The sequence below is a fragment of the Bombus fervidus genome, chromosome 15 (assembly GCF_041682495.2).
Source record: "Bombus fervidus isolate BK054 chromosome 15, iyBomFerv1, whole genome shotgun sequence".
NCBI classification, from domain to species: domain Eukaryota; kingdom Metazoa; phylum Arthropoda; class Insecta; order Hymenoptera; family Apidae; genus Bombus; species Bombus fervidus.
In genome coordinates, this window is record NC_091531.1 from 3,731,013 (window position 1) to 3,745,667 (window position 14,655).

The following is a 14,655-nucleotide window of genomic DNA, read 5'->3' on the forward strand; positions in this document are numbered from 1 at the left end:
ACCTATCTATTTTATCTATTTTGAAAAATTATTTATCTTGTTCTTACTCGTATTCATCATTTGCCGATGTTGAGTTACAAAGGAGATTCACATAGGACTTTAAAAAAATCTGAAATGTTTTATTTTATTAATAATCAAACAGGTAAATTTATTAAAATAATTATTAGTAATAAATAACAATAAATAAATTTATCATAGATAATTTTACTTATTCTATTTATCACTTTCAGTCTCTGTTAACGTAACATATTGATATCGATGAAGAATATTAAAATGGATGAGTGTATACACTTAATTCTAGTGAATTGCATTGTTATAAGCATTACAGCAGAAATATACTTTGAAATAACAAATAGAAGTATACCTACTGTACAAAATTATGTCTTTGTTATACTTTTTTATTCCATAATCTTGAAGATTTTAACTATTTTATTTCAATGTATCCACAATACAAATATTCTGATTGTGAAAAGCAGTGATATTAAATTTAGTGTAAATATGTTGTCTTACATTAATTTAATATGTTTTATTATGGTAATCATGACTAAATATCATTATATTTATAACTACATGCAAATATTTGACGCATTCACATGTTTTATATGCTCTGGAATTTCATATATATTATTACTAATCACGAACTCATATGAAAAGAGAAAAGAAAATAGTTTTGATATTAAATCAATGAAGGGTTTGGATTATGGAACCTCTATGGCATACAGTTATTATTATGGATATTTAAGAATAATACTTCCTTCAACAGGTTCTATTAACAAAGGTTTAATTGAAAAGATAGAAAATATTGAAGACAGTCATGGTATATATATAAGTGTTCCCAAACTATTTATTTTAATTCCTTCATCAGCGTACATTCCACCTAATCTTAAGGAAGCTTCATATCATTGGATGGAAAGTGCAATGAATTTAGAGAAGGAAGTATTGAATCGAGCAGGAGTTAAAGGGCGAACATATCACAACAGTGTATATAAAATTTATCCCAATGGTCAAAGATTAGAGACACCTTTCTACATAGTGGTAGAAGGTGCATCACCTTTGTTAACTTTCTATGAAGTTCAAAAACACGCTCACAATGAAACAAATGTTTATAAAAAATACTGCAAAGTAATCATACAGAAATTTTATGAAAAATTAAAACAGTTAATAGATGCTGATCCAGAATGCGCGGATCTTTGCGAATTAATTTATTACGATGATTATGACAATAATGGATCAAAAGTCAATGTGGCGAAAGTTATTTTAGACAGAATATTCAAGATTCAGAACATAACTGTAGAAAATACATACAATATATTTACCTGAATTTTAACGCACTCTAATGGCATAAAAAATAACACATTATTAAGCTATGTTAATGTGATATAACAACATAATAGTTATACAAATATTGGCTAATCTTTGACAAATATATAGTATATATTTGCTTTAACTCTTTAATAAATGAAAATGTAATATTTTATGCAAAATTATTTTATATGAAAGAAACAAATGTATATTTAAATACATAGAATTTTATATATTGATATTTAATATAATTTATAACTTATAATTAAATCTATATCATGATTAAGTCTGTTAAACATTTTGAATTTCTAAAATATCATTTTCATAGGAAACGAAAAATATATTTTCGATTTTCTTTACTTTTACCAAATTTTCCTTATTCTTCTTATAATATAAATGTTAAAGATTGAAAATTTTTTCATTTATTTTATGATATATTTTAATCTACAAAATTCGATTGTATAAAACTTATTTGTGAAAATATTTAATCATATTAAAACATTATATTGAAATAAAAGTCGAATAATTTAATTTACATAACAAAAATAAATTCTCTATGGACTAAAACAGCTCCCTAATAAGTCTATAACTATGATTCACAAGTAATAACTTTTATTATCAAAATATCATTTATTCATTGTAATACAAATATATGTGAAATTATAAAGTAATACATCCAATAGTGCAAACATGAATGTACTGATTAAAATTTTTTGTCACCTTTATTAGCATATAAGATGATAATGCAATGAATCAGTGTAACTATATCAATTATATTTAACATTTTTAGACGTTATAAACACTTATTACTATTTAAGGCCCCTAATGGCACATAGTTATATAAAAATTGCTAATATATTTTTCTGTTATATATTGATTTTTACTATTCATTAAAGTGGCTGGCACAACATGAATATATTGTAATTACAGTTTCTTACATGTCCATCTCAAATTGTTCTGCAGATTCTTCAATTACTGGAGTATCTGTAACATGTTACAATCAAAAGTGTATGTAATGTTATGGCATAACCTATCCAAAATCTAAATCAAATTATTGTAATCAGACTGCAGATATTTATACAAAAAGATATTTTCATGAACACCATGCAATTTTGCACATTTACATTTCCTATAAATACATAAAAATCTATAATTTACTAGTAGTCTTGCGATAACTTAGTGGAATAAGTATTGACCTTTGTTAATTTGATTTTTCGCTGATGTTGAGAGACTTGATGTATTTTTTAATAACTCTCCGGGTATGGATGGCATATTTCGTGGCGGTGTTCGTGATATGGGAGAATTTCGTAGATTCATCAAGAAATCACGTTCATAAACAATACGTGTACCTAGAAAAAATTTATTAATTATTTATATAATGAGAATATTCTTTACGCTCCCTCAAAAAATTATATACAATTATATTAATAATTATAGTAATATCTCATATGTACTATCACGATCATATTATAAACAGGTCTTGACACTCATACACTAAAATCTAGAGAAAACCGTCCGAAAATTGAGTTGTGATTAATTATGGAAGATCAACATTGGAGACAAGAAGATTCTCGTTCTGCGCATGCATGACATGCTATAAATGTTTCAGACAGAGATAGAGATACTGTACTCATCTCTGTTTGTTTTGTACAAACACGGTCTTTATTAATTTTTTGTAACTAGTCATGACTCAATTTTCGGATGGTTTTCTCTACTGAGTGTCCAGACCAGTTTATATAATTGTGTGTCGCATATTTGAATTTTGAACAAATATTGTGATGTTTAACTAATAACTGAAATTTAAATTTAATTGTAAGATTATAATTGAACTACAATAAACTTAATCTCTTAAGAAAAGATGAAATACACTCCCAAAAAAAAAGTTACTAGAACATGATAAATTATAAACATAATACAAAGTACAAGATGTTTTACAAGAATGAAAACTAATAAAATGGATGTAAACAATTGAAAAATGTATAAAGTTTATACAATTACATTAATATCTTCTATATAATAAAATTATATTGATATGTGTACATTATAACTTCACAATATAATCAATACCTAATCCATGCCAAAGTAAAAAATATCAAAAATATTTTTATGAGTACTTCGGAAACTAGATCCGGACTGCGATTATACATACATATAAATAAAATTACTCAAAATCATGACCTTGACATCATATTTGAAAATCATGAACATTGGTGGAATATATTCTGATCAATATAATTACCTAAATTATTGTTTAATGGGTTAATAGTTTACTAGTAACGTAAAAGAAGAAAGACACTAACCTCCGGGTGTAGTTGAAAAAAGCGTTCCACCGGGGGTAGATGAATAATCAATAGGTAACTGACTGGGATCGTTAATAACGACTCGTTTGGAAGGTATGTTTTGGCTCTGGGTAGCTTGCCTAGCAATCGGTGATGCAGACATGCTTGATCTTTCAGTTTTTTCAAGAATAAAAAGAATTTCAGTTCAGGAAAATTGCTTTAAATAAAACATAAATATAAGGTTTGTAAAACGATTCGCTATGGCTGTTGACAAATGATTTTACTGCGTAATTTACAAAAAATGACGAAGTCCTTATGCTCGATTTGGAGATACGAATATAAACAGAATCATTGAAAGAATTGGTTTTGATAAGAATTTTAAACGAATTTCATGCCCACTGTTTAAGTCGGTTAGAATATTGCACGGACGCAATAAAATTAATTAAGTATAAACAAAGTATAACATACGTGTAACCTAAAAGATCGAATCACGAACGAACACAACAATTCACAACACAAAGTCTCACCATACGATAAGTAATTGTTTTATATAAGTTCACAAGTTCTCCCCACTTCTAAGATACTACAGAAATACTACCCAAAGCATTACCAATCATTGGCGCGAACTATCGTGTTATCATTGTACTAAATTAAATTCAAGTACGGTAATTAGTAATTATGTATTCAAATGTTATAACACGTTTTAAATATTGTAAACACGAGTATTCTATGTATTTACATATCTATGCAGCAAGATTATATTAAAAGAATTGAAATTCGAGATTTTATTAATATATAACTTTATTATGAAATTTTAATATGTTTTTCAATCTTAATCAATAAATAATATATTATAAACAACAAAAATATTTAAATATTAATCGAAATTTAATTTTAAACGTTCAGTAGTATATAGCTATTCTATTTTTACTAATAATCATTATTAAAAATTGGAGTTTTTAATAATTTTCTAGTAATCATGAATTTGTTGAAGAAAAATTGAATAATTTGGATATATGTAACTTTATGAAGCTAGTTGTGCAGTTAAGTATTTTTTGTTAGTGATCACATTTTTTATGCAACGTTAAATTATTGATTAAATTATTTAGAGATGAACAAAAGTATAATATAAAAAGTTCTCCATTATTAATCATATACATTTTTAATACATAGAATAAAAGTATATGATAATATCTACCTTCCTTGCCATATTATTATTCCTGCAGTATTTTTTACTTTCTTAGATATTGTACTATCAAATACTTAATCTATTTAGTTTGAATTATTACGGAATTAAATTTGTTTAATTATATAAAAAAACAAAATATAGATATTTACAAATATCTAAACATAAAAATTTTCCATAACGAGAAAAGACCAATAATATTTGAATGTTATTTAACAAATGAAAAGCTTTATGTTTTTAATTTATAAGTATTACTTAACGGTACTGAAGCCACAAAAATTTAAGTAGCTTATGACTGACCATTACCGATATTAAAAATATATAACAATTTAATTTTTTATTTAAAAGATATTTTCAAATAAAAGATTTTTATTGTAATTAAACTAAAGTTGAATGAATAAAGAAAGATAATGTACCTACTGATGTTATCAAATGTTCTTTAATAAATTAATCGTGTTTATGTACTTTTTAAATATTATTCCAATTCTCGTTATTATATTTGAAACACGATTACGTATTTTACTAATACATTTGGTATTAGTATGTACATGATTCAAAAAGTGTAAATAAAAGTATTTACGTCCGGCGTTTTCCACCATGGTGGCAGCGACATATTTCCGAATCATTTGCTATTTTTGATTTGAAGAATTTTTAGTTCAAGATCAGAATGTTTCTTAACGAAGAAGATTAGAATATATTACTCAAACTTTCTCCTTTTCGACTTTTTCGATACAAATAGCAAACATATAAACCCGATTAAAAATTCATAATTAAATCTTCCTTTTTTAAACAACTGTATATATTTGACGAAGAAACTTCGTATTATTATCGAAATTCAATGCATCATTGGACATACCATATCTTAGTACACTTCCTCTTGAGAAATACAGCGACATTTCGATAATTTAATAAGTTAGCAATCAATAATCGTTTGGTTAGTTATTCATTGATATTTAAGTATCACTTGGAATTGAAAGAAATCAGACCTTGAATACTTAGTTTCTAAAAGCAAATTTCTAATATTGAAATTATTAAAGCAACAGGCTTGAAAACAATTCGGGCTTTCGATCCATTTTAATATTAACTTGTGCCAATACATTACAGTCATATCGATTATTTGTTGTTACATACACATTATTATATATCGTTTGGATAAAGTAAATAATTACGTTGAAATGAAGGTGGATCTTAGGGCTCTTGGATTATTATGTTATATCGAGGTTCTACGGTCATCGCAAACCCTTATTCTGATCTTAACATGCTTAATAATTCACTTAATGTAAAATAAACATGAGTATTTTAAAATAAATATAGACAAGATAGTGATGCGATGACTGTATGTAAACGACATGCACATTTATTCTGTTGATTTTAAGAGTTCAATTTAACCATATTGTTTTTCTATAATGTATAAATACAATAGAACTCACAATAGTCCACCATTCGAAAAAATCATTTGTAATATTTACAGAATTGAATAATGAACAGTTTTCGGAAATTCGAGCAGTTTCAAAATACGTATACATACGGAAGAAAAGATACCTTGAATTGTTCTAATAATATCAAATGTCGAAATGAAGAATTGCATGAAATTACTCCAACTTTCGAAAACTATCGTCGACGTTACAAAATAAGACTGTGCTTGAATAATCGGATATTTATTCGTAACACACTTTCTTCACGAAGATATAATATATATATATATTTATTTATATATATATATTTATATATAAAAGTTCTCACAATATACGAAACATTAAAATTTTATTCCCAACAAAGCACACAAATACACAACTAATGAATGAAAAGTATTTTCATATGCCTTTTTATTGAGAAGATATAAAATGATTGTGTAAAAATCTGACTTCTATAATTATTAAAAATAAATAATGCAAATGTATGTATAAATAATTCGACATTTATATTATGTTGTTTATATAATAACCTGCAAAGGGCAGGAAATTAGAGAGGTAATCGATTTACAAAACTTCTATATTGAATCATGAAATTTGGTCTTTATTTCCAAAAATATCTCCCTCATTTCTGGACCGCTCAAAATTGCCTGCAAATACAAATAAAAACTGTGAGAACTTTTTCGATAATGCGTACAGTTTCGTAGAACTTGTTCTCGATATGATCTGGTAATGAAATTTATTGTAACCGTAATGATTTACACGCGGTTTCCTTCCTTTTTTGTTTTAAAAATACCTTTTAGTTGGATTTTCCATTATAAAATGAAAATTCTTTTTAAAGTATTCGAATATAATAGTGAATGCAATAACAAAAACCACAATTAAAAGGTCAAACACTTTATTTCTTAATGAAGGTATGTACTTAGGATTTGGGACATACAAAAAATTCATATCATCTAAAGTCTGAATGTACATCTCCTTCGACAACGCTTGTGATTAAAGTACCCCTTCCAATACCCAACTAAACCTCTGCCTAGACAAACACGTTGTAATCGCGGTGGTAAAAGTGTTGAAGAGGGACAACAGAACATAGAATAAATCATCCAATTGGAAATGTTGTATAAGAAAGAAGACGAAATAAAATGATTCAAAATAAAAGATTTGAAACTCATAATAGAATTTGGGCACGTTTGATAAGATTGTAGATGCATTTACGCAAAATGTAAGATATCTCTGTGACTTGAAAGAACAGAGAGGTAAAGGAACAGCCGAAGTTGGCTGAATAGCCTCACTTCTCAGTTTCGTTTCTCCCTTTCTTCACCTCACACTAGTAGCAATCGCAATGATTGTATCTTTATCGATGCGGTAATACTATTAATTCGTATTAGAAACTGCAGCAATCCCGGTATTTATAGTAATAATAATAGGGGTACGAGAGATATTAAGAATAGAGAGTTATATAGTAGGAATAGCAGCGGGAGAAGTAGTAGTAATAAATATTGAACAAGAAGAGAGTAGCGCAAGAGTATATACCAGTAACAGTAATAATAGTTAAGAGCAATAGTGATAGGAATAGAAATATAGTAGTATCCGTAAAGATAATTGTAATAATTATAATATAATAGTACTAATTTTTGTCTAGCGTAACGAATAACTATTTCTGTAATCTACAGTTATAAAATGAAATTGAGATGAGAACGTTTGGAATATTTCGGTAGATCGCGTTTACATAAGCGATTATAGTTCACCAACTCACTCTATATATACTCACACACCATGAGAGATCAGCTGAGAGCTCCGTATGTCACTTACTTTTATTTTTTTTTTTTTTTAATTATAATGAATTATAGCCAATAGTCAGATTTAGATCAAATCTGCGACATTCATTGGCATTTCTTCGATGCTAGTATTATAGAATTGTTCAATATCTTTCAATGTTCGTTTGTCGTCATCTGTTACCAAGTTAATTGCCACTCCCTTACGACCGAAACGACCACCTCGACCGATTCTGTAATATAATTTCAGTGCATAACGCTTTCAGTTTTTATAAATTGCATGTTTTTTTAAAAATATAATTTTTAAAATTAATGAAATTTAAAAGGTAATTTAAAATCATTTATAGGAAAATAATATAATATATATAAACATATATAATAACTTACCTGTGAATGTAATTTTCGCGATTGGAAGGTAAATCATAATTGATGACCAGAGAAACCTGTTGAACATCAATACCACGTGCTAGAAGATCAGTTGTTATAAGGACACGAGATGATCCAGTTCTGAACTGCCTCATAATGAGATCTCGCTCTTTCTGCTCCATGTCTCCATGCATAGCAGATACTGTGAAGTCGCGGGTGCGCATACTCTCCGTTAACCAATCTACTTTACGCCGCGTGTTACAGAAGATAACTGCCTGGGTGATACTCAATGTATCATATAAGTCACAAAGAGTCTCAAACTTCCATTCTTCACGTTCAACGTAGATGAAGAACTGTTTAATACCCTCTAGTGTAAGTTCTTCCTTTTTAACCAGAATACGAATTGGATTTCGCATGAAGCATGTAGATACATCTAATACATCTGTTGGCATAGTAGCAGATAGTAATATAACCTGAAAAACAAAAATTTTACTACGTTGGTTCATTATTTTACATGATTTTTTTAAATAGTTAAATAATTTATTCAAGAGTAAATTTCATCAGTAATATAAAAAATACAATCGGATTTTTATATACCTGTACTTCATGAGGTAATAATTTAAATACATCATGAATCTGATCCTTGAAACCACGAGAGAGCATTTCGTCAGCTTCATCTAATACGAATAGTTTGATGCTACTGGCCCGTAATGCCCGTCGACTAATCATGTCATAAACTCTACCAGGTGTACCAACTACTATGTGAACACCTTGTTCTAATTTTCGCATATCTTCACGTACATTGGTACCTCCAATGCATGCATGACATTCTGCATGCATAAAATCTCCCAAAGCAATAACAACTTTCTGGATCTAAAAAAAGAACAAAAAGATTTTTTTTAGTTTATGTAAAGATAAGAAAACCTGTTTGTCTTAGATTTATAAGATAGATTATTAGATTTATATCTTATTATTTTGGTTTACAACATTAGATTATCTTCGATTTTCAAAATTTACTTTAATTTGGAATATCTTTTCAGTCATATTTATTTTAAATGTATTTTGTTCAGTTAGTAATATGCTAACATTTCGAGTTTTATTGTAACTTACTTGTTGAGCAAGTTCACGAGTTGGGGCTAGAATCAATGCTTGACATTCCTTGATATTGGTATCAATTTGTTGTAAGATAGAAATTGAAAATGTAGCAGTTTTGCCAGTTCCTGTCGAACATTCCACAAATTAGAAACGGAATTCTGTTATTTTTATATCAAAGCATATATTTTGATTTTGTTACCTGATTGTGCCTGTGCAATCACATCGTGTCCTCTTATACATGGCAGAATGGCACGTTGTTGAATTGCAGATGGTTTTTCAAAGCCATAAGCATAAATACCACGTAGTAATTCTTCTTTTAGGTTCATTTCATCAAAGTTGTCAACAACCTAGTTTATATACAAAGCACAAAATTATTATAACAATCAATCCTTTTAAGAGGATATCCTATTAAACTCAAAATTCAAGAATAGGTAGTCTATCGTAATTGTTAACTTACAACATCCCAGTTGGATTCGATGATCCCATCAGGCTCCATGCCAGGGGGACCATCGTATGTCTGTTGATCACTTTCACTAGGACCATTTTTGGAATCTCCTGCCCATTGATCATCGTTTCTGAAATACAAATGACACATCAGAATAAAAATTTGATTCTTATTTTAGATATATAACTGTATAATTTGCAGTAGAATATATCTAAAAAAAATTTATTTCATTTGTAGCATTTAATTTTTTAATTCTAATCAGTGGTACCAGGAATGAATAAACTGTTCCAGTAACTTGCATTATATGTTTACTCCAAAATCAAATGTATAAATAATGTTGAATCCTAGCGACCTTGAACCGTAAAAATCCGACATCATAGTATTTCAATTTCGCGACGAATGTTAAAAGGTATTTTATCTCAATAACGTAGAAATTCCTCGTTAAAAAGTATCTGATTTCCTATAAATGTATCAACAATGGCTTTAGATCATCCTGCAGATATGATAATGAATTTATCGATGACTTGATAGATGCGTTGACAGTGACTCACGCGAAAGCATGCCCCAGCAAGACGAGTCTCGATTGTATGAGACATAATGCCTACAATTTTATGTAGCATTGTTGAACATTATTCGATTCGCACCATTTTTATTAGCCTTACCAAAGAAAATCCATTTTTTATTACGTAATTTTAAATGCAAAGTAAAACGTGTTTGCAAGTACGAGTAGAGAGCATGCAGTTCCTATAATAAAGCTTCTCAAATATATTTTTCTGAGAGTTTGGCGGCCCACCGTATGGATACCCATTATGACTTCTGATCACAACAATTATAGAGGTTATGAAAATGAAGAAGTACGAGGGATTAACGTTAATTTTGTGAACAATGTGACAAAAATGAATGCACGCCATGTTGTCAGTCTCGTGTCCCATGCATTCGCTGATTGCGGCACTATTTTTTAAGGACATATCGTGAAGTGTTGACGTCCAGCCGCGTGTCGCGCCAGATTTACAGAGGCACAGCGTAAACAAGAAATTAGTGAAATATAAGAAAGCACGCATATTTCTCAATTACGCATGAAAAAACTGAACTTACCTTCGCTCAGACGTATGCGACATGTTCAACTCACGGTAGGTCGACGGAAAGGACGAGTTCCTATTGCGTCACAAGGAATATTCTTATGAGCACCGCACAATGGCGCTGCGAGCGGTCTTCAAATTTTCAATCGACTTTTCTCGTGATTCGACACGTAAAATTCTACGTGAAACAATTCGAACGTTTGGGGATATTAATTTTTAAAAGTGGATAACAGCTTTTTATTCAATTCCTTGGTTTTTATCGTACGCGATTTTCCAAATGTTTATTGCGCATAAAGGAAGTACGTCAATTGCCCACAATTCTCTGCGACCTCTTAGTGGGGTATTTGCGGCAAATGTAATTACATACATTGATAGCATTTCATATTCTTAATCTTTTTTAAATAAACAGTCAATAGCGATATATTTGTATATTTTCGTATTTGAAATAACGTTTATATACTCTATATTTCGGTTTAAGGAATAGATTTAACGAATAAATTGAAGAAGTAAAGAAATATGAACCGGAAGTCATTCTAAGCCAAAAGGTAGTTATTTAAGATATTTTAATCAAATTATGCACATACAAATTACATTTTATTTTCTGCATTCATCAATAAAGGTATTGAACTTTTGTAATAGAAATATATATTTTTGAATATAATAATCAATAAAATAAATCTAACAATAAAAAGATCGTAGTTATCGTAATTATAGGCGAAAATACTTTTTAATATATCCAATACTATTTCATGCGGCTTTTGATTCAAATCGCCGCACTACCTCATTTGCTTTATATGTTTCGAAATATTAGTAGCTAGGATGGGATGTTTAATATAGAATATAAGCTACTCATGCAACATCATAATAGCACATACTTTATACAATTCTTTATATAAAAAGATATATATACATATATAAGTATAGATATATTATATATACGTATATATGTACATATATGTACAATCAAGATATATTAATATGTAAATATATATTTACAGATATTTATATATTTTTAAACACATATACCGATGAAAATATTTTTGTATTCCACCCATTCAAGAATTTCTATTAATAGAATAATATCTCTTAATAATAATACGCGATTCGACTAAAATTCAACATCTGTGTTGATAAAAAAAATTGTAAAATGTATTACATGAAAGCACAAGTAAGAATAAAGAATAATACTGCAACAGGAAAGATTATATACACTTCCATTCGTGGATGACAAATTGATAAAAGCAGATTAACATCATCTATTTCGTATTCAAGACCATCCTTAGTTGGTATTTCAACAATTACTCTATCAGAAGATAGCATATTAATTGAAAAGGAACATATTGTTTGATTTATACAGGAATTTGTTATATTCTCATAATGAAAAATGGGTTTATAAATATCAAATAATGCATATATGTCATTTGATACGATATCATTATCGCTATAAAAGATATAATAATAGTAACCATCTTCTATGACATTGTGCACAGCTTGCATATGTTTGCCATTCAGTAAATAAGTGACATCAGTGCATTTTTCAGAAGGTGCAAATTCTTGAGTCATTAAAATTGATCCCCCGTAACATTTAAATAACTCATTTTCAAAACTGGATACAGAAGAATGCTCATCAGTATCTGTTACATTTCCTGCATTTCCACCATGTTGAACACCTTGATCAAATAAAAGTGTTGGGTTAACAACCCCTTGATTTCTTTTGATCCTTTTTTTTGATTCTTTTTTATTTTGCACATTCATTTTGTTATTAATATCACCTTTTCCATTATCTTCTAAATTCAAGCTTCTTTGTAATCTTTTTAAAAATAAACTGTGTTTATTATATATATCTCTTTTAAAAGAAGAATTGATTTTAAGATTTTTTTGTGCTTTTTTTCTTTCTGTAATATTTTTTCTTGTTTCTTTCATTTGCTTTTTATATTGTCTCTTCCTAGCATGTCTTAATCTTCTGGTAGTATGTATAGTTTCTTTTTCCAGAGACCTTATAATATGTTGAATATTTTTATCCTGTAATAATTCTTTTGCTTCTTCTTCATAATTTTCCATATTAGACGTGAAACCATTTAAATAAGGATAGTGAGCCCCTATATTTTGATCAGTATTGTTCAATGTATGATCCCATAACAATTTATCTTGAGCCCCCATATTTTGATCAGTATTGTTCAATGTATGATCCCATAACAATTTATCTTCAATGTCAGTTAATGTTTCATTGTAATTGTTCTGTATAATAGTATTATTAGAATTAATTTGTTCTGCATTTGATTTAAATGTTACTTTAACTTGTTTTTTTGCTTCTGGTAAAAATATACCCTCCGCAATTTGTGTATTGTGATGCTCTAACATTCCACATGTTCGCAAATTTCGTTCTCCCTTAACAACAAGTATAGAAGCACCTTCAAATCTATGCAAATAATTATTATACGCAATTATATATTAACTAAAAAATATGATAATATTCTAACATTGCATTACCTTGAGCACACAGAAAGTGCCACACTTGATCCTTCTAAGAGATAAAATCCCCAGTACTCCAATGTATCATCTGGTAAAACCATACTTTTTTTAAGACGTATATGTTTTTTATATGAAGTTATTTCTGGTTTGTGCGACATTTGAAACGCATTAAATGTTCTATTCATTTGTAAAGTATGTGCCTATATATCATTATTAACAATAGTTTGTATTTGATTTTATATATAATTCATGTACATATATAATCAAAATTAAAGTGTATTTACAGAGCAAAATATTGTAGAAATACCATCTGTAATTTCCAAGATATCAGAATCCGTTACAGCATATGCTACATTGGCATAGAAATTATGACGTAAATATAATGGTGTCACAAGAAGTAGAATTGGTAAAATGGTTGTTAATGTACAGAAAACTAATATTCTCTTGATTCCATGCATTTTTCATAAACCTGAAGAATCAGATAATTTAATGTCAATATCTAACTATTAATTAATATGTATTATATCATATATAAAATAATACATGTATATACATCGTATCATAGTAGAGGTGGTACATGCATATTTTATCTTGTACATTTAAAAATATTAAGTGATTAAGCAACAAATTATTCAATTTATTGTGGATGATTCATTGTTGTTATGAAAATTTCAATAACTTGTGGCACTAGTACTAAAATAATTGATATTATTGCAAATTGATATTATCAATTGATTATTTTTAATAATAATTAATCATAACAATTAATGATTATCGATATTAAAAATTGTAAAAATAATTTGAATATCTAACAAACATATCATAGGATAAAATTATGTGAGTCCAATTCCAAATAATGAATTTTTTAGCTTAAAAAAAATTTAGTGACATTGTTATATGTTTAAAATATTTCTATACTAGATATATTTAATATTTCTATATCGAATTAATATTAGTCTATATTGAATTAATATTAGTAATTATAAATTAATTTCTTTACAAATATGTGTTTGTTAATATTTTGTATTAAATATTACATGCAAGAGGGAAGAGGTTAGAGTTTTTTTTCGGTGATAAAAATCGAAAACTTAAGTTTCATTATGTGTATATAATTTGATAAAAAACATCATATGGTTCTGATTCGTCTATTACTACTTTGACGTATGACACTCTTTTGGTACTCATTACGCATGCGTCTTCGATCCGATCGTGACATTTATCACATTATAAAAGTAAAAAAAAAA

The 14,655-nt window shown here is 28.0% G+C and overlaps 4 protein-coding genes across 8 annotated transcripts; 1 reads left to right on the forward strand and 3 right to left on the reverse strand.

Annotated features, from left to right (window-relative positions):
• The first annotated feature begins 17 nt into the window (after positions 1–17).
• On the forward strand, positions 18–1,991 carry Sting (transmembrane protein sting). 2 transcript variants are annotated; one of them, XM_072018654.1, is made up of 2 exons: positions 18–116; positions 231–1,991. In XM_072018654.1, exon 2 carries the CDS (start codon positions 259–261, stop codon positions 1,318–1,320), a length of 1,062 nt encoding a protein of 353 aa, XP_071874755.1. In that variant the 5' UTR covers positions 18–116; positions 231–258; the 3' UTR covers positions 1,321–1,991. The 2 variants fall into 2 exon arrangements, with proteins under 2 accessions (XP_071874755.1, XP_071874756.1); XM_072018655.1 differs by having other exon boundaries at positions 40–142.
• Positions 1,913–4,210, reverse strand: Thor (eukaryotic translation initiation factor 4E binding protein thor). Of its 2 annotated transcripts, none has more exons than XM_072018669.1 (4): positions 4,050–4,210; positions 3,603–3,751; positions 2,499–2,651; positions 1,913–2,286 (listed from the first exon to the last, which is right to left on the reverse strand). In XM_072018669.1, exons 2-4 carry the CDS (start codon positions 3,742–3,744, stop codon positions 2,237–2,239), a joined length of 345 nt encoding a protein of 114 aa, XP_071874770.1. In that variant the 5' UTR covers positions 3,745–3,751; positions 4,050–4,210; the 3' UTR covers positions 1,913–2,236. The 2 variants fall into 2 exon arrangements, with proteins under 2 accessions (XP_071874770.1, XP_071874771.1); XM_072018670.1 differs by having other exon boundaries at positions 3,603–3,798; positions 4,050–4,202.
• A 1,612-nt stretch (positions 4,211–5,822) lies between these two features.
• Positions 5,823–11,114, reverse strand: Eif4a (eukaryotic translation initiation factor 4A). Of its 2 annotated transcripts, XR_011801937.1 has the most exons (8): positions 10,956–11,114; positions 9,873–9,990; positions 9,615–9,762; positions 9,431–9,540; positions 8,918–9,193; positions 8,342–8,793; positions 7,992–8,187; positions 5,823–6,829 (listed from the first exon to the last, which is right to left on the reverse strand). XR_011801937.1 is itself a non-coding variant. In XM_072018645.1 (7 exons), the coding sequence occupies exons 1-7, from the start codon at positions 10,976–10,978 to the stop codon at positions 8,043–8,045; spliced, it is 1,272 nt and encodes a 423-aa protein (XP_071874746.1). In that variant the 5' UTR covers positions 10,979–11,114; the 3' UTR covers positions 7,061–8,042. The 2 variants fall into 2 exon arrangements, 1 of the variants encoding a protein (XP_071874746.1); XM_072018645.1 differs by lacking the exon at positions 5,823–6,829 and having other exon boundaries at positions 7,061–8,187.
• A 365-nt stretch (positions 11,115–11,479) lies between these two features.
• LOC139995291 (uncharacterized) lies at positions 11,480–14,570 on the reverse strand. Of its 2 annotated transcripts, XM_072018627.1 has the most exons (4): positions 14,449–14,570; positions 13,696–13,880; positions 13,430–13,611; positions 11,480–13,358 (listed from the first exon to the last, which is right to left on the reverse strand). In XM_072018627.1, exons 2-4 carry the CDS (start codon positions 13,867–13,869, stop codon positions 12,092–12,094), a joined length of 1,623 nt encoding a protein of 540 aa, XP_071874728.1. In that variant the 5' UTR covers positions 13,870–13,880; positions 14,449–14,570; the 3' UTR covers positions 11,480–12,091. The 2 variants fall into 2 exon arrangements, with proteins under 2 accessions (XP_071874728.1, XP_071874729.1); XM_072018628.1 differs by lacking the exon at positions 14,449–14,570 and having other exon boundaries at positions 13,719–13,858.
• Between the last annotated feature and the right edge of the window lie 85 nt (positions 14,571–14,655).